Raw genomic sequence first — 23,141 nt, 5'->3', positions numbered from 1 at the left:
CTTCACACATTATATTAACATTAACTAAATTAAGTCTTTTAGTATATTATTCTAAAAATCTGTATTTTCTCTGATTAATTCCCTTGGAAACAACAGCTGAGTAATTATTTACAATAGTATCTCATTGTAGTACAGTGCTTAGTACAAGCCAGAGAAGACAAAGCGCAGATTGTCCCTCGGAACCAATGCTATTACATGTGTTTTATGCAACAAGATGTATAAGTAACATTGGAAAATGTTTATCTAATATTTAATTAATTTTGCAATTTATATAAAATACAGTTTGCAAATACTGTCATTTGATACCAGTGCTTATTTCAGTACCTAATTCATTTTTGAATGTTTAAAAGCCCAAATATATACAAGCAGTAAAATACTTAACTGTAAAATTCTCAGCTACACAAAACTCTATGTTTCTGGCAATTATGATCTATATTTTAACTGAAAATGTGTTATATAAATATAATTCTGATTGTTATACAGCCTCATATAATTTACAGCTCAAACACAGGTTATTCAGCCCACTGGTCTACATTGGTGTTCACGTTCCACACAAACCTTCATATATCTTACTTCGTCTAACCTTTTTAACATACTGTTCTATTCCACATTCTCTCACTTAATGCTCTAGCTTCTCTTGAAATGCAACTATGCAATTCATCTCAGCTACTCCAAATTCCAAATTCCAACTACACTGTAGGTAAAACAGTTGTTTAATACCTTATTAAGATTTTGGTGTTAGTCTTATACTGTATTTATAACTTATAGTTTTGGACTCTCACATCAGTGGAAATACTGCCCACCTCCCAAGATAGGTGCAGTCCAACACCACACAAGAAACTCAACATGATTCAGTACTCACTTGAGTGGATCACCACCAAAAACCTTAAATGTGCAGTTTCTCCACTACAATATACAGTGGCAGCGCTGTGTTCCATTTACAAGATGTATTGCAGAAACTTGCTCCATCTTTACTATGGGATAGGAAGAACTGCAGATGCTGAGTCAGAGATAATGCAGTGTGGAGCTGGAGAAACAGAGCAGGCCAGGCAGCATCAGAGGAGCAGGAAAGTTGATGTTTCGGGTCGGGACCCTTACTTTTCATAATTTTAAACTGTATTACATAACTCTCAGCATCCTCTTTTCCAGTGAGAGAAGCCCCAGCCTCTTCAGTAATAACCTGATGGTTATACCCTCTCAGTTGTTGACCTGCCATAGAAGTTGAGAAAAACTGAACTCAGTAACCTGCTGCCTGTAATGATGTCAAGTGTGCGTATACTGTGCAGTTGTGGATCCCACAGACTAAGGCAAATTCAGCAGCTTTTTTTGTGGAGCTCTCAAACAACCATTCAGAGCTCCTCAGAATCATCAAACAGCTTGCTCAAAAGCAAAACAAGCTCCTAGACTTCCTCCTTGTTTATCTTCACATCCATGTTATGGTCCTAAACACAAATCGTTACTACAGGTATTAACAGATCTCTGAATGTTGGATCAAATCCACCCTTAGCAGTTAGTTTAAAATGGTGCCTATGACTTTAAAATGTATTAAAACTAATATGTTAAATGTCATTCGTAGCTGTTCTTCAGTTTTGTTTTGCAAGGAAATTGCTTTTAATTACTGCATTGTGTTACATTCACCTTAAAATCTTATGTTGTTCAAACTGCACTAAGGGTTACTGCTGTTGTCTTGCTACTGATTTCTCTTTATGTGCTTAATCTTTAGTCTTTGCATCTGTAGCAGGGTGCATATTCATTTAAGTTACTACTCATCCATTCTCTGTTGCTGACAGCACAGAAACAATCAGATTCAAGATTAAGCAATAAGAGAAACAATTAACAAAGCTAACTATATCATAACTGATGCCAGAATGTAATTTGCTGTAGTTTGGCAAAAGAAGTTGTCTGGGCCTAAGCCATTCGTAAACTTCTTTCCCACTGTTATTAAACTTCTGAATGGACCTCTCAAATTTCAAATCTAATGTTGATGTCTTATTTTGTGCATCTGTAACTTTGTATTCCTCACTCTGTTCTAGCATCCTATGATTTTTCTATGGTATGACCCGCCTGTACTGCACTCAAAGCAAAACTTTTCATTGTACAGAAGTACATCTGACAATAATAAATTAATCCAAACCCATCTTTAGTTGGTACAAATAATTCCAAAACAAATAATAACAGGTCACATGAAAGATTTATAGAGTCGTATAGTTGAACAGCATGGAAACAATCCCTTCATCCAACTAATCCATGCCAACCAGCTATCCTCTATTAATCTAGTCTCATTTGCCAGCATTTGGCCCATATCCCTCTAAACCCTTCTTATTCATGTACCCATCCAGGTGCCTTTTAAATGTTATAATTGTACCAGACTCCACCACTTCCTCTGGCAGCTCATTTCATACACGCACCACTGTCTGAATGAAAATGTGGTCCCTGTGATTCAATTTAAATCATTTTCCTCTCATCTTAAATCTATGCCATCTAGTTTTGGACTTCCCTACCCTGGGAAAAAAGATCCTGGTTTAACTTGCCAGAATAGCAATGATCTGAAACATGAGTGAAACTATCAATAGGATAACAAAGTAAGGGAATGATATCTGTTAGCTTAATGGGAAAAGAATTTCCATTAAACAAGAGAAATAAAAGTATCGATCAGGGACAAGTCAATAAATTTCTCATTATATGGAGTTGTATTTTCAACCTAATGTAGAATGACATTGACTCATAAATGAATTAGTAGTTTGTCGTGAGTGTTTGGATCTGTAAAATCCAAGATATTGGACTCAAAACGGATGCACATTTGAAACCCCAAACCACACGAGACTATCTTTAGATATGGTTGCAAAAACTATCTGTTCATTCAATGTTCAAATACAATATCTCACTTTAATGTTCAAGAGCTTTATTGTAAACCTCATCCACACGTTAAAGGAAGGATATTGGACCTAACCTGTTTCATCTATCTAGAAAGACCATTGGTGGAACATATAGACTTGACACATTTACTTGAAACATTAGATCCTTTTCAACTTATTCCTCAGCTAGGAATATATTTTCCTCTAAGTAAACATAAGGAAAGCATGTTTTCATGAAGTAATCATAATAGACTAAACAGTTTATCAAATTCACCTTAACTTTACAATAAGAGAAAATGAAAGTCACCAAAGATATTTTCCCTATATTTCCCTTGTGTATTTTTCAATGACACAGTATAAGGATGGATTTCTGCCTCGAAAGTAAAATGCAGTATTTTAGATCTTTTGCAAATAATTACTACTGTTTAAATTGCTGTAATGGAAATTAATAAGTAGTATATTTTTATAGAAAACATTCAAGGGATCTTTGAGCACAGGAAAGGAAAACCTATTGTGACATTTTGAGAATTGCACAAATTTTTACTTTGTTATTTCACAAGCATAAAAATGCAATGTCATTATGGGGTGATTACAATGATAGCTGATGTTTAGGGCTAAATGCCATTGTGATGTTCAGCTTGACTCGAAATATTTCCCAACTTTGGCAATCCATCTGCCTATAAATGTCCCCTGCATGTACTGATTTCTGTTTGGAAGCTGCTGTAATAGAACTGCGAAGGCCAATGAATGTTGATGCACGCTGGTTAGAATGTCTGCCTTGGTTCACTGGGACTTTATTGTAGTTCTGTGAGCTGTGAGTTCAGGCTCTAGTCCACATCCCTGACATCCCCTCACACTCCCAACAATTCCCATGCCAGTTCCATGCACCTCCATGACCTCTCTACATTCTCCTACTTGCCCAGAATGTGCTATAGAACAGTTAGCTACATAATGACAAGCGGGTGTCTTGGAATAGGCTTTTAAAAAACCCATTCAGAAATTTACTTTGAAAAAGCTGCTGTTCTTGCAAGTCTATCCAAAAGTGTTATTCAAACAGAATAATTATAACATCAATAGCAGAATCTACACTTCACCTCACACCTCTTCATCTTATCCAAGTAAATAAAATGAATTGAATTAGCTTTGCTGTCGCATGTACTCAAATGACAACAGCATCATCTCACATACAAGGATGTCTAGGTACAGCTACAAGATCTTAAAAAATAGAGAAATAGTAAGTCCAGCATTGTCGAAATGAAAGTTCAGACCAATGGTCTTCGAAACCAGACCACAATAGCACCCAGCCTCCAATCCACACCAGGCTTCATCTTAAGGTTCGTCAGGCTGAAAATGAATAGGCATTGAAAATCATTAGGAATAGAATAACTTATTATAATTTCAAAAAGATGCCAGTCAATCAAAGCAAATATCTACTTCAAGAATGAAATGTCTGAGCTTATCTGTTAATAAGTGTTGGGGCTCAGCCAAGTATTCATTAAGTGGTCATCTGTAAACTCTATCAAATGAAACAGATGACCAGACATCCAATTGGCCAAATTAAATCTGGTTCACATTTACCATCTGCCAATGAAAATGGTCAATTAGTTTAATAAATTATAGCTTTGATGAATAAATTTATCAACAGACTTCAGTTTTGGCACATAGCCATTTCCACAATACTCTGATTTAATAAATCACTTGTGGGAAGAAGGATTTCAGGATATATGTAAATTCTGTAATCAAGATTTTTTTTTCCTGTAGGAATATATTGGACTTGGCGCATATTGTAAATTGAAAAATGATGGACGAGCTGAAGAGAAACCCATTTTGTTGGCTTATTCTGTGTGTGGTCCTGCAAGGTAAAACTGCTGAATGCTTGAGAGGGAAAGTGAAATATTGATCATCAATTCACATCTATATTGTCTACCTTAAATCTCAATGTAGCTTAGAGCTGTAGAGGGCAATAAATAAAAACAAAAAAAAAACAAAGTATTGTTTGGTAGTACAGAACTTGAGTATTCCTGAAAAGAAACACATTTTTTCAGACTTTTTTTATTGCGCTCAACAGCTCATTTGCAAGAAAATTAAAGGGCAACATTATTTTATACTGTTTGAGAAGAGAGTACTGATTGTTTGCCAAGTGGACTCTGAATAGGACAGATGTTGCCATGGAGAATGCTCCATTGATAATGACTGGGAACAAAAACAAAGTTGCTGGAAAAGCTCACTGGACCTATGATTGTCTTCTGTTCCTGAATAAAGTGACATTTGTGTCCATTTTACTTCATATTAAAAACTGGCCTCAGAGGAACGGTGCTGTGTATGCGTCCTAAAAAAGAAACTGAGAGATCGTTCAAAAGAGAAAATTTGCAGGTCCACAAGGAAAGGGTTGGGCTGGGGGCAACGGGATTAATTGGACTGTTTCATCAAAGAAATGACTCAAGAGTCACCAGATCCAAAACATTAACTCTGTTTTTCCTTCACAGATGCTGCCAGACCTCCTGAGCTTTTCCAGCAACTTTGTTTTTGTTGCTGATCTATGGCACCCGCAGTTCTTTCAGTTTTTATTCAGATAATGACTGGGTGTCAACTGCCAAACTTTGATTTTAATTTAAAGTAGGCAATTTGACTCTGATTAATTGAGGCATTCCCTGAGGAAAGTACGAGATAATTGCTGTCACCTACTTTGTTAAAATTGAAATTGACGCAATGTGTGAACATGTTCTTTCTGTCTGCAGCTTGTTGAGCTTGGCAGTTAACTGTCAGCCGTTGCCTAATAGTTGCATTCTCCCTGTCAATGCCTCAACCAATCAGATTCCATTTGCCAACCAGTTAGCATTCTTGTAAATCCTGTTAATCAATGTTAATCCCTGTTGCTTTGGTATTCTTGCAAATTGTTTTATTGAGTGCAAAACAAAATGCTTCAGCAATACTCAATAATAGGAAGAAAAGAGCTGGGACAGATGAATATGTTTTCTAATAGAATTTTACAGCACAATGGAGATGCCTCAGCTCATTCTGCTTGATTCATTTCTTTGATAAAACCGTCTAATTAGCCCCATTGCCCCCAGCCCAACATTTTCCCTGTGGACCTGCAATTTTTCTCTCTTGAGTGATCTCTCAGTTTCTTTTTTAGGAGGCTTTTGCAAGAGAGTAAGTGAGGTAGAGACAGGAAGTGATCATTCCATAGAGAGGCAAGTGCAGAGCCTATTTGCTGCAAAGGAAGCTATTTGACATGTTTTAATGTTGTCACAAACTGAAAATTTGCAGACGACACTAAGGTCGGTGAAGTTGTGGATAGTGACGAAGGATGCTGTAGGTTGCAGAGAGACATAGATAAGCTGCAGAGCTGGGCTGAGAGGTGGCAAATGGAGTTTAATGCAGACAAGTGTGAGGTGATGCACTTTGGTAGGAGTAACCGGAAGTCAAAGTACTGGGCTAATGATAAGATTCTTAGTAGTGTAGATGAGCAGAGAGATCTCGGTGTCCATGTACACAGATCATTGAAAGTTGCCACCCAGGTTGACAGGGCTGTTAAGAAGGCATGCAGTGTTTTAGCTTTTATTAATAGAGGGATCGAGTTCCGGAACCAAGAGGTTATGGTGAAGCTGTACAAAACTCTGGTGCGGCCGCACTTGGAGTATTGCGTACAGTTCTGGTCACCACATTATAAGAAGGATGTGGAAGCTTTGGAAAGGGTGCAGAGGAGATTTACTAGGATGTTGCCTGGTATGGAGGGAAGGTCTTACGAGGAAAGGCTGAGGGACTTGAGGCTGTTTTCATTAGAGAGAAGAAGGTTGAGAGGTGACTTAATTGAAACATAAAATAATCAGAGGGTTAGATAGGGTGGATAGGGAGTGCCTTTCTCCTAGGATGGTGACGGCGAGCACGAGGGGGCATAGCTTTAAATTGAGGGGTGAAAGATATAGGACAGATGTCAGAGGTAGTTTCTTTACTCAGAGAGTAGTAAGGGAATGGAACACTTTGCCTGCAACGGTAGTAGATTCGCCAACTTTAGGTACATGTAAGTCGTCATTGGATGAGCATATGGACGTACGTGGAATAGTGTAGGTTAGATGGGCATCAGATCGGTATGACAGGTTGGCACAACATTGAGGACCGAAGGGCCTGAACTGTGCTGTAATGTTCTATGTTCGATGAAATATGAGCCAAATGTAACAAACACATCATACTGTGATAAATCATCGACATGCTCGTCCAATCAACATCAGTTTTGTAATCCAATATCTAAAACCTGTGTCCATCAAAGTCATAGAAATCCAACCTGTAGTTATAATTCTGTTCCTGTTCTGAGATTGGGCACATCACACATAAGCAAACTTCTATAATTCTGCAAACTAACCTCAATCTCCAGGATACACAGCACTGTTCCTCCGAGGCCAGTTTTTAATATGAAGTAAAATGGACACAAACGTTACTTTATTCAGAATTGAAGACAAGCAAATTAGTGTTTCACACTTCTCTGATAATCCTGTTGGCCTTCCAAATGTTACAACGAGATGTATCAGCGAGATGTATGTGAGCTGGTGTAAAGTTGGAATGTGCGATAGGGAATGGAAGTTTTGAGTTGTGTCAATTCATTATGTTCTGATGTCAAGTAATGACCTGAGTCATGGAATAAAGACTTACTTTTTATGCCAATTGTTGCAAAAAACTTTGTATAAAAAAATTATAATGTAACTACAACTAAGATAACAGATGCATTTTGCCTGTATTTTGTGATCTGAGGTTAAGTCAGTCTGTCAGCATTCCTGATGTGATTTAATCCTTAGTTGAGTTTCCATCCTGATGTTTGTGCTACTCCTAGGACTAAATACTTCCACGTCCATAAATTGCTTGACTTTTCAGCTCATCTGCTGCTGAAATTCTCTTCCATTTGTTTGTCACAAGTTTCAACACACTGCGACTGGCCTCCCATGATCTACCTGCTGTAAATTTGAGGTCATCTAAACTCTCTGATGAAGGGTCTAGGCCCGAAACGTCAGCTTTTGTGCTCCTGAGATGCTGCTTGGCCTGCTGTGTTCATCCAGCCTCACATTTTATTATCTTGGAATTCTCCAGCATCTGCAGTTCCCATTATCTCATCTAAACTCTGCTGCCCACATCTGAACTTGTAGCATGTCCAGTTTCCCTACCAGCACAGCTCGCTGAACTGCATTGGTTGAGGAACGTCTTGATTTTAAAATTTTCAGCTCCTTTCATGGCCTTACCCCCCCCTTCCTGAATTCTTCTCCAACCCATCAGTCCTCCAAGAAATCATTACTCCTCTCATTCAAGTACTTGTTCATTGCAAATTATAATTGTTCCATCATTGGTGGCAGTGCCCCTTTTTGCCTAGACCCCAAACTTTGGAATGTTCTCCCTAAGCAGCTCCCTGTACTTCACTTCCCACCTTTAAGGCCAGATCTTTGACCACACTTTTGGCTGACTGACAATATCTTCTGTGTGATTTGGTTTTAAACCCTGTTTTGTAATAGACCTGTGAAACGCCTTCATTACATTAAAAGTGCTACAGAAATATAAGTTGTACCCCAGTAGTGCCAGACACCAACATGTTCATCACTATTAGGAAGTGGAACTATATATTTCCAGTGTTGCACACATATATGTAGGGGCCTGTACTCGGGGCTGATTACAGAATCACAGAAGTGTTATGGTGCAGAAAGAGGCCCTTTGGCCCATTGTGTATGCACCGGCTCTTCCAAAAAATGTCATTACCTTATCACAATCTCCTGCTTTCTCCCCATACCCTTGTACGTTGATTCTATTCACAAATATCATCTATTACCCTGTTGAATGCCTCAACTGAACAGCGTTGATTGCCCACAGGTTACACTGGCTTTCACACTTTTTTCAGAACAGATATGTTAGGAGATGGAGTGTCTGCTTTGGAGCGCGTCACCCTACAAGGCCGTCACTGAAGGGATGAATAGCAGAGGTGGCTGTTGCTGTGGAGTTAATAAAGGAAATAAATAAACCAACCACTCTTGTTTTTCCACTGCTTTCTTTCAACACAGTGGACAACTTTGATTAATTTGCTAAAATAAAAACAATTGTATCGGTCATGACATAATGGGAACTGCAGATGCTGGAGAATCCGAGAGAACAAAGTGTGGAGCTGATTGAACACAGCAGGCCAAGCAGCATCTCAGGAGCACAAAAGCTGACGTTTCAGGTCTAGACCCTTCATCAGAAAAGCCTCTGATGAAGGGTCTAGGCCTGAAATGTCAGCTTTTGTGCTCCTAAGATGCTGCTTGGCCTGTTGTGTTCAATCAGCTCCACACTTTGTTATCTCTGTATCTGTCATGAAATGTTTTGCCACACATCTGGTTGTAAGAGGCACAACTCACTTTAACTCACTCCAGAATGGAGATGGATGACAATATGAACTTTGATTTGTATTGTTTTAAAATATCCGTGGTGAAAATCATTAGCTGGTTTAATTTTGTCAGTTATCCCTCTGAATTGCATTGTCTCATGTAAATCCATTCACAGAGGCAACCTATGTAATTCGCAATTAAAGACCATAGTGTCTCACTCTTTTGAGAAATGAGAGCAGATTGTAGCAGAGTTACACCCACATTCATTCCAAACATGATTGTGCATTAATAAATGAACAAAGCTTTGATGACATGTTATTGCAAAAATTATACTTAAACAGAGAGTGGTGTGAGAAATATGTAATCTAATGGTGTTGGTTTACAAAACTAGAGACTGAAAGAAGTTTTTACTTCTAAACCATCTACTCAATCACGTATGTAGCTTCAAATTGAGGGGTGAAAGATATAGGACAGATGTCAGAGGTAGTTTCTTTACTCAGAGTAGTAAGGGAATGGAACGCTTTGCCTGCAACGGTAGTAGATTCGCCAACTTTAGGTACATTTAAGTCGTCATTGGACAAGCATTGGACGCACATGGAATAGTGTAGGTTAGATGGACTTGAGATCGGTATGACAGGTCGGCACAACATCGAGGGCTGAAGGGCCTCTACTGTGCTGTAATGTTCTATGTTCTATGTAGTTCTAGGAGTGAATTCCAATCACTGTTGTAAAGCTATTTGCATGGAATCTGAACTTTACAACCACAGGCAAATAAAACTTTGATCTTCAATATGTTACTCATAATTGGGTAGAGGTCAGATAAAATGGAACAGTTCTGAAAGAATAGCACAGTTTAAAATATTCATGAATATTTAAACCTGAAAAATCTGGTATTCCCCTGTTAAAACAACACAACTAATAAGGAGAAAGCAAGAACTGCCGATGCTGGAGTCAGAGATAATAAAGTGCGGAGCTGGAGAAACACAGCAGGCCAGGCAGCATTAGAGGAGTAGGAAAGTTGATGTTTCGGATCGAGATCTTTCTTCAGAAAACTAATAAGGTAATGATATTTATCCTGAGGTTGGGAAGCTAATTTTTCAGCAACCATTTTACATTTTCAGCCAGGTAGAAGGAATAATTGGTTAATATTGGAAGGAAGGAATGTACAGTGATAGTTGAAAATATATCGTTGAAAAGAGAGAAGCTTCCTTTATGTCTTGCACTCATCAGGATAGTTGCAAAAATGCCAAATGTGCTGAGGAGTCACGGTGAAAACACTTGCAACATGTTTCCCTTTTCAACAACATTCCAGTTCTTTACTACCAAGTGACAGCTCATGTTCTGATTCTACATGTTTAAACTAAATAAAGGTGTGTCAAGCAAAGGTGGTTATGCAATCCCACAGATCTCAGTATTTTAATCAAATAACTTTGCAGAAACTGAAAAGTAGTGTGCAAGATATGAAGTGCCTGGTGATTAGCAAATTGCAGACAATAGAGTGAACAAGATGGGTGCCCATAAAGAAGCTAAGATTTCGATGAATCTGTTTTAGTTGCCTTATGCCTAATGCCACATGCCTGGATGTAAAACATCAGCTTAAAATCGCTGAAATATTAACTGGCAGCTCTTGTTGTCAGCAGCTAATCATGGGACCTGAAAGGTTAAACTCATGTGAAACCATTTGAAAGGCCCATTTCTTTCTGGGCAACAATCATGAGTTTTGTTTAAAAATAATATCCTTTGAATATTTATTAGATTGCATTTTCATGAAATTCTAGATAAAACAAAATCCTACAACATTTGGTTTGAGCTGGTTTGAAAGTGTCAAATTTTAGGGATCCCCAGTCAAGCTTCACCAGCTATCCTTTCCTTTGGCTGAACTTTCAGTAATTAATTGGATTTTTGTTACATTCAACCTATGATTACAGTGATGACTCACTCCTTTGGAAAAAGATAAGATTGTTAGAAAAAGAGTAAAACAGAGGTAGAAGTAAAATCACCTCTGTCCTACAGTGTCCTAAAGTTTAAGGGTAAAAGTCACTGGATTATGAATTAACCAACGGCTTTATCTGTCACATCACATTTCCATTAATAGATATTGATGATGGAAATTCTGGCAGTGCTGTTGCTACAGGAAAGACAGCGGAGCAGATCTTCCTGAAAGCAGGGTTAATATTTTAATCTGGCAGGCAAGCATGCCAGGATTGGCACCACAGGGATCTCCAGCCAGCTTTCATTCTCAGATTTCAGAGTGGCTCCCTGAACCGTAACAAGGTACAATGGCTGAAACCAGTGGAGCATTTGCTTCCCTACAAAAGGCACTCCAACAAGGCTGGGCCATGTTTAGAATGGTATTAAATCACAAATGAGTGATTGCCGCCGGACATTTTCTATGAACTGTCCACTTGTGTCCCAGAACGGGACTAGCATCTACATCCTGTAGGAACTGGGACAGCTGGGTTTAACAGCAACATCGTTCGATGAATTGCTGGGGGTGTCTGCAGATGTTCTTCCAAATCGATGTTGAGGGAATGCATGGAAAAACGTTTTTTTAAATTCACTCATGGGATGTGGGACTCACTGGCTGACCAGCATTTATTGCCCATTCTTGGTCTCCCCTTGAGAAGAAGGTGGTGAGCTGCCTTTTGAACTGCTGCAGGCCACCTGCTCTAGGTAGACCCACAACACCCTTAGAGAGGGAATTCCAGGATTTTGACCCTAAGACAGTGAAGGAATGGCAATATATTTTCATGTCAGGGTAGTGAGTAGCTTGGAGGGGAATTTGCAGGTGGTGGTGTTCCAGGTGGAATATCTGCTGCCCTTGTCCTCCTAGGTGGAAGTGGTCCTGGGTTTAGAAGGTGCTGTCTGTCAAAGGATCTTTGGTGAATTTCTGCAGTGCATCTTGTACTGTAGTGTCTTATAGTGCCCAAAGTGCTATGTCAGTTGCCTGATCCAGGAAATGTGCTTCCTGGCATCTGAATACTTCCCCATCTCATGGTGCTCCAATGCTGAAGTACTGTCCCAAGAAAAAATGGAAATCCAGACTGGGAATGTTGTGGGCCGAATTAATCATTTGAATGAATGCTGTCCTATTGGATAAAATAATCATGCTCAGTTCTTTTTCAAACTGTTGTGCAGTTTACAGCATAAAGATCACAACACTTTTTTATGCTTGTGCTAAAACCCTTACAGGAATGGAAAGTTTTATAATAAAGAGTTCTGACAATCCATGCTTGGAAGCGTGTTTGGAGAGTGATTGGGTAATGATGGACAATCGTAATCCAGACTCGCAGCTCCAAGACTGGGCATGGAAACTAAAGTGGTTTATCAATCAGGGCACACAGAGGTGTATTTCTGCAGACGAGACTCTCCCTGTTCAGACTGCAGCTTGTGTGAATGTTGCCAGCCTAAAGTGGTGGTGCCGCAAACATTGACTTATCCACATGGCCACGTCCACGTTTCTGATTGCTGACGGAAACGTGCTGTCCATTTCCGAAGAAAGAAAAAAATTCCAGGTGGAGCTCAACAAACGACACAGGCATTTGTGATAATGGGAACTGCAGATGCTGGAGAATCCAAGATAACAAGTGTGAAGCTGGATGAACACAGCAGGCCAAGCAGCATCTCAGGAGCGCAAAAGCTGATGTTTCAGGCCTAGACCCTTCATCAGAGAGGCATTTGTGAGATGCTTTTGCAGAGTAAGACTGAACAGATCTTGAACTACACAGCATAGAAATTCAGATTTTATATGTTACTTTCATTTCTGATGCTACCAGCATAGCAACTGATCAATCAACTTCCTAGAAAACATTAAGCTGTAGAAACCCATTGCACAGAAAGAGACCACTCCACCCATTATGCCTGTACTGGCTCTTTGGACAAACAGTTTATGATGAATCCCACATTTTTGTTTGTTGTAATGAAACCCAATTGGAATTAAAGGATCATGAGTGGTGTGAAATGAACTGGTTGTTTAGCACTAATGAAATTGATGAGAGACAGTTTCCATTCATTATCAGCTTCATTATCTGTTACTGTTTGAGGTTCCGTTGTGCCATTTTTTTATTCAATAGTTTCAGTAATCTGATAGCGATGTTGTGATTGAAAAGCAGAGAAGTGACAGGGCAGAACTCAGAAATCAAATATATTTACAAAATTTAGTTTTAAAATAGCAACCATGATTTGATTAGAAGGCCACTGAGTGATCATATACAATTCATTAAAGCTGTCTACAAACTGACAGACACGGTGTGTGCTTGCAGTGTAATTGAATGGAGCTGTACCCCTTTGGTGGTAAGTCACACGTGCTTCAAATGTTCATGGAGTTCTTTCATCTCAACAGTCTTAAGAGTCCAACAAGAACTAAATAACTGCAGAAGGACCATTGCTTCAGAAAGTAAAACTGAAGCCTATAATTGAAGCCAGTCATTTCTCTTTCCTATTTATTTGGTCACCTAGGGGTGCCTCACCCAGTAATATCATTTAACACAGGCTTGGGGTTCTACTGAGTTTCATACACATGGTGCCGTCATCAAGTAAACCATTCAGGTTCCAGGCAGTTGTAAAAACAAAGTAGTGTCTTATAGTGCCCAAAGTGCTATGTCAGTTGCCTGATCACAAAACACAGAAACGGCTCCCATAATCCACCTGCACGTGCACAGTTGCCCCCATGATGTCATGGCAATGTAACACAACATTGAAACCAGTAGTGTAGTAAGTTTCATGAAAACTCAGCAATGATAATAATCAGTCTGTAACAAACAAAACACAGAAATTGCTGAAGAAACTCTGCAGCATCTATGGAGAAGAAATGGTTCATGTTCTGAGTCCAGTGATCCTTCTTCAGAACTAAAGAACCTGTCTGGAGAATGGTCACATGGACTCAAAACACTAACTCTGTTCCTCTCTCCACTGATTGATTTGCAATCTCCAGCATTCACAGTTCTTTGTTTCAGAATCAGTCTGTGCAATTTTTTTTTCTTGCTGGGACAGTCTCTCGTTTCATTGAATAGGGAGCTAATTAATGGCCAAACAACATTGCACTGAACCTGTACATGAACACCAGGCTATTTAATAATCATGAGAAGTCCCAAGTCGCAAAGAATTTTACATTTAGTTGAAATAACAAGGTGTAGAGCTGGATGAACACACCAGGCCAAGCAGCATCAGAGGAGCTTGAAGGCTGATGTTTCGGGCCTGGACGCTGCTTCAGAAATGGGGGAGGGGAAGGGGGTTCTGAAATAAATAGGGAAGTGGGGGGTTGGTGGATAGAAGATGGATAGAGGAGAAGATAGGTGGAGAGGAGACAGAGAGGTCAAAGGGGCGGGGATGAAACCAGTAGAGGTAAGTGTAAGTGGGGAGTCAGGGAGGGGATAGGTCAGTCCAGGCAGGACAGACTGGTCAACAGGGCAGGACGAGGCTGGTAGGTAGGAGATGGGGGTGGGGCTTGAGGTGGGAGGGGGGATAGGTAGGAGGAAGGACAGGTTAGGGAGGCGGGGACAAGCTGGGCTGGTTTTGGGATGCGGCAGGGGGAGGGGAGATTTTGTAGCTTGTGAAGTCCACATTGATACCATTGGGCTACAGGGTTCCCAAGCGGAATATGAGGTGCTGTTCCTGCAACCTTCGGGTTGTGGCAGTGCAGGAGGCCCAGGATGGACATGTCGTCTGAGGAACGAGATGGGGAGTTGAAATGGTTCGTGACTGGGAGGTGCAATTGTTTAGTGCGAGCCGAGCGTAGGTGTTCCACAAACACCTGGAGGAGGCCACACCGGGTACAGTGGATACAGTATACCACATTGGCAGATGTGCAGGTGAACGTCTGCTTGATGTGGAAAGTCATCTTGGGGCCTGGGATGGGGGTGAGGGTGGAGGAGTAGGGGCAGGTGTAGCATTTCCTGCGGTTGCAGGGGAAGGTGCCGGGTGTGGTGGGGTTGGAGGGCAGTGTGGAGCGAACAAGGGAGTCACGGAGAGAGTGGTCTCTCTGGAAAGCAGACAAGGGTGGGGAGGGAGAAATGTCTTTGGTGGTGGGGTCGGATTGCAGATGGCAGAAGTGTTGAAGGATGATGCGTTGGATGACGTGTTTTCTGAGATCTTACGACCAGTTTAGAATCTAACATAGAAAATTGTTGTGGTGTGGTTGTTTCTTTCCTGTTTGGAACAAATTTCAGTGGTACAGATTTGGTTCTTTTTGCAACATTCAGTCTGGTGTAACTTTATTTCCTTCCACACTGACAGACCGTGACACATGACCTCAAGGTGGCGCTGCTCATAATTGCAGCCTCTAACAAAAAGTGAGCTGCATTTGTATTGCCCCTTTTTGCCATTGTCACAGCCTCAGGAATATCCTCGAGTACTTTACACCTAATGAAGTACTTTTTGAAGTGAGATCTCCAATCTAATTTAAGAAACACAGCAACCTATTTGCAAGTAGCACACAAACCACAAAGTGATTAAATGATCATCTGATTTCTAGTGACGTGTGGGCTAAGCATTACACCACAATAATAAGGTGAACTCCCTGCCCCCTCTTTGAAAACATGCCGAGAAATATTTTGCCTTTCATCTGATAGGGCAGTTAGGTCCTTATTTTAACTTGTCATCGGTTGAAAGTGCACCTGACTATATAGCATTTCCTCTGTACAGCAAAGGTCAGTGAGCCTACATTTTGTCCTCCAGTTTACATACGAACATGACATTCAATCAAATTACAAATTCCACATTTCCAACTACCCTTGGTTACCTATGACTCCCCTGCAGAACAAGAATCTGTCTGCCTTGGCCTTAGAAATATTTAAAGACCCTACCTTCACTGCTTTCCGATGTAGAAAGTTCAAAAGTTGCACAACACTTTTTGAGAAAAATAGTTCTTGTCATATCTGTCCAAAAGGCAACTTTTACTTTCAAAACTGTGCCCCCTAGTTCTGGATTGCCCCATAGAGGAAACATGTTTCCACTTCTCCCTTATCAAAACCAATCAAGGGATTATACTTAGATTAGATTAGATTAGATTAGATTTCCTACAGTGTGGAAACAGGCTCTTCGGTCCAACAAGTCCACACCGACCCTTGAAGCATCCCACCCAGACCCATCCCTCTATAACCCACACACCCCTAAACACTATGGGCAATTTTGTATGGACGATCCACCTAGCCTGCACATCTTTGGACTGTGGGAGGAAACCGGAGCACCCAGTTCACTTCGGACAATTCACTCCTCACTCTTCTAAACTCCACTCGGAACATGCTGAACCAGTCCAACCTATTGTCGTAGGATAGCCTGTTCATAGTAAACCCCCTCTGAGCCACCTGCAATTCATTACGTCCCTCCTTAAATAGGGAGAGTGAAACTGCACACAGTATTCAAAATATGGTTTTACTAATGCTCTGTATTACTAAAGTGTAACATCCTTTTATGTTCAATTACTTTCATAGTAAAAAATAGCATTCCATTAGCCTTCTTCATAACCATGCTGGAGTTTCTGAAACAGGACTTCATCCTACTCACTTCTGATTCAGGCATGCAAGTTTTTACCCATTGAATCACTGTTGATGCATAGTGGCAATTGATTTGCAAAGGGTGGGGTTGTAGATTTAGACTTCTGGTAAGCATAAAGCCCTAATGAATATTTTTTAATCTCGCTGAACAGGAAAGTCAGAGACAACATCAGCAAAGACTCAAATCTTATCAGTGCAATTTGAAGAAACCCTTGATGGGGTTATCAGCGATGTGAGACAGAATAACACCAAAGTGGAAGAAACTACCACAGAGAAACAACAGCCTTATCCTATAGAAGACTGTACGTGGTGTACCTTATTTTTCTTGTTTTAATATATGTTACTTTGTGTGGAAAGAGCTTGCACTGAAGAGCTGGTGAATGATGTATGATTAATACTGTTCAAATTTGCTGATCCTGGCCATTTAAGATAACTTCAAAGGCTTAAGAAGGAATGTTCATGGAGGTAATTCTTTTTCAGCAAATTAACCTGATTCGATCTACAGTTTCTAAAACTTGTATGACAGTAAGAGCTATTGCCACACAATAAGTAATAGTTCTGAGAATGGCACCAGCTGAGTTTGGCTCAGGGACGACTTCTCGAAATTGTATGATTGGCTTTGCGCCACATCATTGCCCAGTGCAAACAGGCCTCTGCACATAGAGTTGTTTGCATGCATGGACAAAATTCCACGCAGGCACCTGGGCATTGATTTAACATTAGTGTCAACAGATCCTGTGAACTTTCCCTGACAGCAGGCTCATTTTCCCTTCCTATTCTCATGGGTTTTCTCCTCCCTGTCTTCCTCAATGATTCCTGGAATAGGAGTCCCCATACCCACCTACATGTCCCTCCCCCATTGTTGGATCACCCATCTCCAGGTGAAACATCTAAAAATCAATTAATGATTTAAAAATAACAAGGTTTTACAATTAATGGGCTCTTGGTCTCAATTGAGCATTTCCTCTTGCCATTGACTATGATTGTTTGATCTTGTGCACACGTCATTTGTCAGTCTATCCATCAGGCTGGGGGATTGTAAAAATGAAAATACACTGAGCTCTAGCAGACAAGCCGATATTTGCAAGGGGAAGGTAGGGTTAACTTTTCAGGTGGCTAAGCCTTGACAGAATTCATAACATGTCCGTTCTCTTTCATTCTTTTTCACTTTCATATCCCAGGACAAAATCCATGATGTTGTAGGCACTGATCATAAGTTGTTATGCAGTTCTGTAAGGCAGTGCAGTGAGGCTTCCTTCAGAGATAATCGATGCTGTTCAGCAAAGTAATTCTTACCTCTACAGCAGGACCATTTATTGCAGAATGCTCTAGGCTGCCTGTTACCTTCTGATGATGTATTCATAACTCACATCAACAAAAGAGATGCAGCTTTGTGTCAAATGTCAGTTCACTAGAAGGTGAACTATTTGACACAATATTATTTAATGGGCAGAATTTTCTTTTTTTTTCAGCCAAATCTATGAGGCAAGAGAAATGAGGCTGTGTAGGTGACAATTCATAGAATCATAGAATCCCCACAGTGTGGAAGCAGGCCATTCAACCCTTTGAGTCTACAGCACCCCTCAGAAGAGCATCCCACCCTGACCCACCATCTGTCCCTGCATTCCCACCCTAGACACTATGGGCAATTCAGCATGGCCAGTTCACCTAAGCTGCACATCTTTGGACTGTGGGAGGAAACCAAGGCACCCGGAGAAAACCAGCACAGACACAGGGAAAATGCGCAAACTCCACAGTCACCTGAGGGTGGAATCAAACCTGGGTCCTTGGCACTGTGAGGCAGCAGTGCTAACCACTGAGCTACCGTGCCGCCCCTAAAATTCATAAAAAGTTTGGAAAAATAATTGTCATTTATAATGACATTTCTAGGGATGTCATTAAAACAAACAGCACAAATAAGGTAAGCATCTCTTGCAGAAATGAAGGATTTATTTCCATTATTCATTGAGGAGAGTAGGTTGTCATTTGCAGAGGCATTATTTTTTGTCCATTTCAAGTCATGCTGAGAAGGTGGCGATAGTCCAGCTTGCTCAACCACCTCTGAGGAGTTAAAGCACATCCATGACAGGCTGGCATCACCTATTGGCCGGTGAACGTAATGACAGCAGGTTTCCTTCCATAAGTGAACCAGTTAAGCTTTGACAACAATCTGGCAGCTTCAACATCAAATGCGCTGATGCCAGCTCTTTAGTTTTATGCTTAATTCTCACACTGCTGTGCTGGAATTGGAATCTATTTTCCTTTGAATTACCAGTCCAGCGATATAGCCATATGCTGCTGTAACAGGAAGAAGAGACTCACATTTCCCGCAACACATCCCTCACACCCCGCCCCTGCCGTAACCGCCGCCAGAGGATCCCCCTCGTTCTCACACACCACCCCACCAACCTCCAGATACAACGTATCATCCTGCGACACTTCCACCATCTACAATCCGACCCCACCACCCAAGACATTTTTCCATCCCCACCCCTGTCTGCTTTCCCAAGAGACCACTCTCTCTGCGACTCTCTTGTCCGCTCCACACTCCCCTCCAACCCTACCATACCCAGCACCTTCCCCTGCAACCGCAGGAAATGCTACACTTGCCCCCACACCTCCTCCCTCACCCCCTCATCCCAGGCCCCAAGATGACCTTCCATATCAAGCAGATGTTCACCTGCACATCTGCCAATGTGGTATATTGTATCCATTGTACCCGGTGTGGCTTCCTCTACATTGGGGAAACCAAGCAGAGGCTTGGGGTCCACTTTGCAGAACACCTCCGCTTGGTTCGCAATAAACAACTGCACCTCCCAGTCGCGAACCATTTCAACTCCCCCTCCCATTCCTCAGACGACATGTCCATCATGGGCATCCTGCAGTGCCACAATGATGCCACCCGAAGGTTGCAGGAACAGAAACTCATATTCCACTTGGGAACCCTGCAGCCCAATGGTAGCAATGTGGATTTCACATGCTTCAAAATCTCCCCTTCCCCCACTTCATCCCAAAACCAGCCCAGTTCTTCCCCTCCCTCCACTGCATCACAAAACCAGCCCAGCTCGTCCCCTCCCCCCACTGCATCCCAAAACCAGCCCAGCCTGTCTCTGCTTCCCTAACCTGTTCTTCCTCTCACCCATCCCTTCCTCCCACCTCAAGCCACACCTCAATTTCCTACCTACTAACCTCATCCCACCTCCTTGACCTGTCCGTCTTCCCTGGACTGACCTATCCCCTCCCTACCTCCCCACCTATACTTTCTCCACCTATCTTGTTTTCTCTCCATCTTCGGTCCACCTCCCCCTCTCTCCCTATTTATTCCAGTTCCCTCTCCCCATCCCCCTCTCTGATGAAGGTTCTAGGCCTGAAACGTCTGCTTTTGTGCTCCTGAGATGCTGCTTGGCCTGCTGTGTTCATCCAGCTCCACACTTTGTTATCAACCAAAGTTAGAGATTTGTTTTGACTTTGACCTGATTTATTACTGTCACATGTAGTAAGATACAGTGAAAAGTATCATTTTGCATGGTAACCAGATAAAACTCATACTTCATATAAATACATCAGGATAACAGAGCAGAATATACTGTTACAGCTACAGAGAAGGTACAGAGAATATATGAGAGCCCCATTTGCAAGTCTAACTACAGCAGGGAAGAAGCTGTTCTTGAATCTGTTGGTATGTGTTTTCAATTTTTTGTATCTTCTGCGCAATGGAAGAGGGTGGAAGCATGTAAAGTTAAGGTGGGAAGAGCCTTTGATTATGTTAGCTGCTTTCCCAAGGCAGCAGGAAGTGTAGCTTGAGTCATTGGATGGAAGGCTGGTTTGTGTGATGGACTGGGCTGTGTTCACAACTCTGTGTAATTTCTTGCGGTATTGGGCAAAGCAGGGGAAATCATCAGCTTAGTCAAAAAGAAAGCATAGCTAAGCTCTAGGCAACTGAAAACAGACAAAGTACTTGAAGAATATATGGAAAGTGGGAAGGAGCTCATATGGGAGTTAGGAGGATTAAAAGATGCCATGAAATCCCCTTGGCCAGCAGGATTAAGGAGAATCCCAAGGCACCTTGTACATATATTAAGAGCAAGAGAATAGCTAGAGAAAGAGTAGGCCCCCTCAAGGATAAAGGAGGGAGGCTATATGTGGAGCCAGAGGAAATGGGTGAGATTTTTAATGACTACTTCACATCAGTATTCACCAAAGAGAGGAACATGAGGGATGTTGAGATTAGAGAAAGGTGTGTGAATACTCTGGAGCCGGTCAACATAATGGAGGAGGAAGTGTTGGGTGTCTTGAAATGCATTAAAGTAGACAAGTTCCCAGGTCCAGATGAGATCTGTCCCAAGATACTGTAGGAGGCAAGGGAGGAAATAACTGGGGCCTTAATCTTTGCATCCTCTTTGGCCTAAGGTGAGGTTTAAGGGGACTGGAGAATGTTCAGTGTTGTTCCTTTGTTTAAGAAGTGAAACAGAGATAATCCAGGTAATTATAGACCAGTGAGCCTGATGTGTGGTGGGGCAGCTGTTGGAGAAGATACTGAGAGACAGGATTTATTCACATTTTGAAAGTGAATGAAATTGTTAGTGACAGGCAGCATGGGTTTGCGTTGGGAAAGCCATGTCTCACCAACATGATAGAGTTTTTTGAGGAGGTGACAAGATTGATTGAGGGAAGGACAGTGGATATTGTCTGTGTGAACTTTTGTAAGGTGTTTGATAATTTATCTCATGGCATGTTGATAGAATCTCATGGGATCCATCGTGTATTGGCTAGATGGATGCAAAACTGGCATGGTTATAGAAGACAGAGCGTAAAGGTGCTTTTCAGAATGGAGATCAGTAACTAGTGGTTTTCTGCAGGGATCAGTGCAGGGACCTTTGTTGTTTGTAATATATATATTTCAATGATATGGAGGAAATGTAGGTGATCTGATTAGTAAGTTTTCAGATGACACCAAAATTGGCAGAGATGCAGATAGTGAGGATGATTGTCAAAGGATACAGTGGGGTACAGATAGATTGCAGATTTGGGCAGAGAAATGGCTGATGGAGTTTGATCTGGACAGATGCAAGGTGATGCATTTTGGAAGATCAAGTTCAGGTGTGAATTATACAATAAAAGGCAGAATGCTAATGAACATTGACATGCTGAGGGATCTGGGTTTACAGGTCCACATATCCCTGTAGGTAGTTAGGAAAGCATACAGCTTGATAGCCTTCATTAGCCAGAACATCAAATATAAAAGTTTGCAAGCTATGTTACAGCTGTATAAAGCTTTAGTTGGGCCACATTTGGAATATTGCAAGCTGTTCTGGTCACTGCATTACCAGAAGGATGTGGATGCTTTGGACAGGATGCAGAGAAGGATTCCCAGGATGTTGCCTGGTCTGGATGGTTTTAGTTATCAGGAGAGGTTGGATAAACTTGGATTGTTTTCACTGGGTAGACAGAGGCTGAGGGATGATCTGATAGAGGTCTACAAAATTATGAGAGGCATAGATAGGGTGGATAGTCAGAGACCTTTTCCCAGGGTGGAAAGGTCAATTACAAGAGGGCACAGGTAAGAGGGGGAATGTTTAGGGGAGAAGTGCGGGGAAACATTTTCGCACAGTGGGTGGTGGGTGGTGGGTGCTTGGACAGCAGTGCCAGTGGAGATGGTGGTAGCTGGTATGTTAGCAATGTTTAAGGTGTGTCTTGGTAGTCATATGAATGGGAGGTTAACAGAGGGATAGAAAACAGCATATGGGCAATAAATAGAAAGTCTAAATAAGGATGATGAATTGGCACAGGCTTGGTGGGCTGAAAGGCCTCTTCATGTACTCTAATGTTCTTTGTTCAATTTACTGACTAGAATGGGCAGTGCTTGGTTGTGTGGTTATTATAAGAACAAGAGAACTAGCACTGTAGTGGACCAAATGGCCCCTCAAGCCTACTCTGCCATTCAATAAGACAATGACTAATCTTCAACCTCTGCTTCACTTTCCAAACTGACTCTATATATCCATTGATTCCCAAAGTATCCAAGAACCCATCAATTGCAGTAAGGCCAAGTGCCAAGCAATGCAGGATACGGAATTCCAAAGATTCATAGTCCTTTGAGTTTTGCCTATTCTTTTCTCCCCCTCATCGCAGTCCAAAACGGTCAACCCCTTATTCTAAAACTATGACCTCACATTCCAGACTGTCTAGCCAAGGCACTACACTAAATGCTTATGGCTAGAAATGTCAGAATGAGCCTTTCAAAGTTGTTTTGTCTGCTGATACCACAAGCCAATATGTGTTGATTCCACTGAGTGGATTACCAGCCATGCTTGAATATTTTGATTGAAATTCCCCTATCTCTTACAGCCACTAGCTGGAACTATGCTATGTTGGTGCTTGCATTCATTGCACTGTTCCTGGGATTTCTCATCCTGGTCCTATGCTCCAGGGCAAACAAGTAAGTCAGACCT

At 41.3% G+C, this 23,141-nt stretch overlaps 2 protein-coding genes across 4 annotated transcripts in view; one reads left to right on the top strand and one right to left on the bottom strand.

The window, feature by feature from the left end:
- LOC125467249 (dipeptidyl peptidase 8-like) overlaps positions 1 to 23,141 on the bottom strand; it is a 108,646-nt gene that overhangs the window by 51,273 nt on the left and 34,232 nt on the right. The gene's annotated exons all lie outside the window — the stretch shown is intronic.
- The window catches only part of si:cabz01068815.1 (solute carrier family 51 subunit beta), a 40,112-nt gene that overhangs the window by 3,015 nt on the left and 13,956 nt on the right, over positions 1 to 23,141 (top strand). For 2 of the 3 annotated variants that reach the window (XR_009442895.1, XM_048562837.2), the window contains exons 2-4: positions 4,617 to 4,714; positions 16,842 to 16,991; positions 23,038 to 23,128. Coding sequence is in view for 2 of the 3 variants with exons in the window: in XM_048562837.2 (XP_048418794.1) it covers positions 4,654 to 4,714; positions 16,842 to 16,991; positions 23,038 to 23,128 (302 nt within the window). In the remaining variant the exon portion in view is untranslated. Of the gene's footprint in view, positions 1 to 1,149; positions 1,466 to 4,616; positions 4,715 to 16,841; positions 16,992 to 23,037; positions 23,129 to 23,141 lie in introns of all 3 variants that reach the window. The other variant, XM_048562838.2, reaches the window with a different exon arrangement.

The sequence above is a fragment of the Stegostoma tigrinum genome, chromosome 33, assembly GCF_030684315.1.
Source record: "Stegostoma tigrinum isolate sSteTig4 chromosome 33, sSteTig4.hap1, whole genome shotgun sequence".
NCBI classification, from domain to species: domain Eukaryota; kingdom Metazoa; phylum Chordata; class Chondrichthyes; order Orectolobiformes; family Stegostomatidae; genus Stegostoma; species Stegostoma tigrinum.
This window is presented reverse-complemented; position numbering and strand designations above follow the sequence as displayed.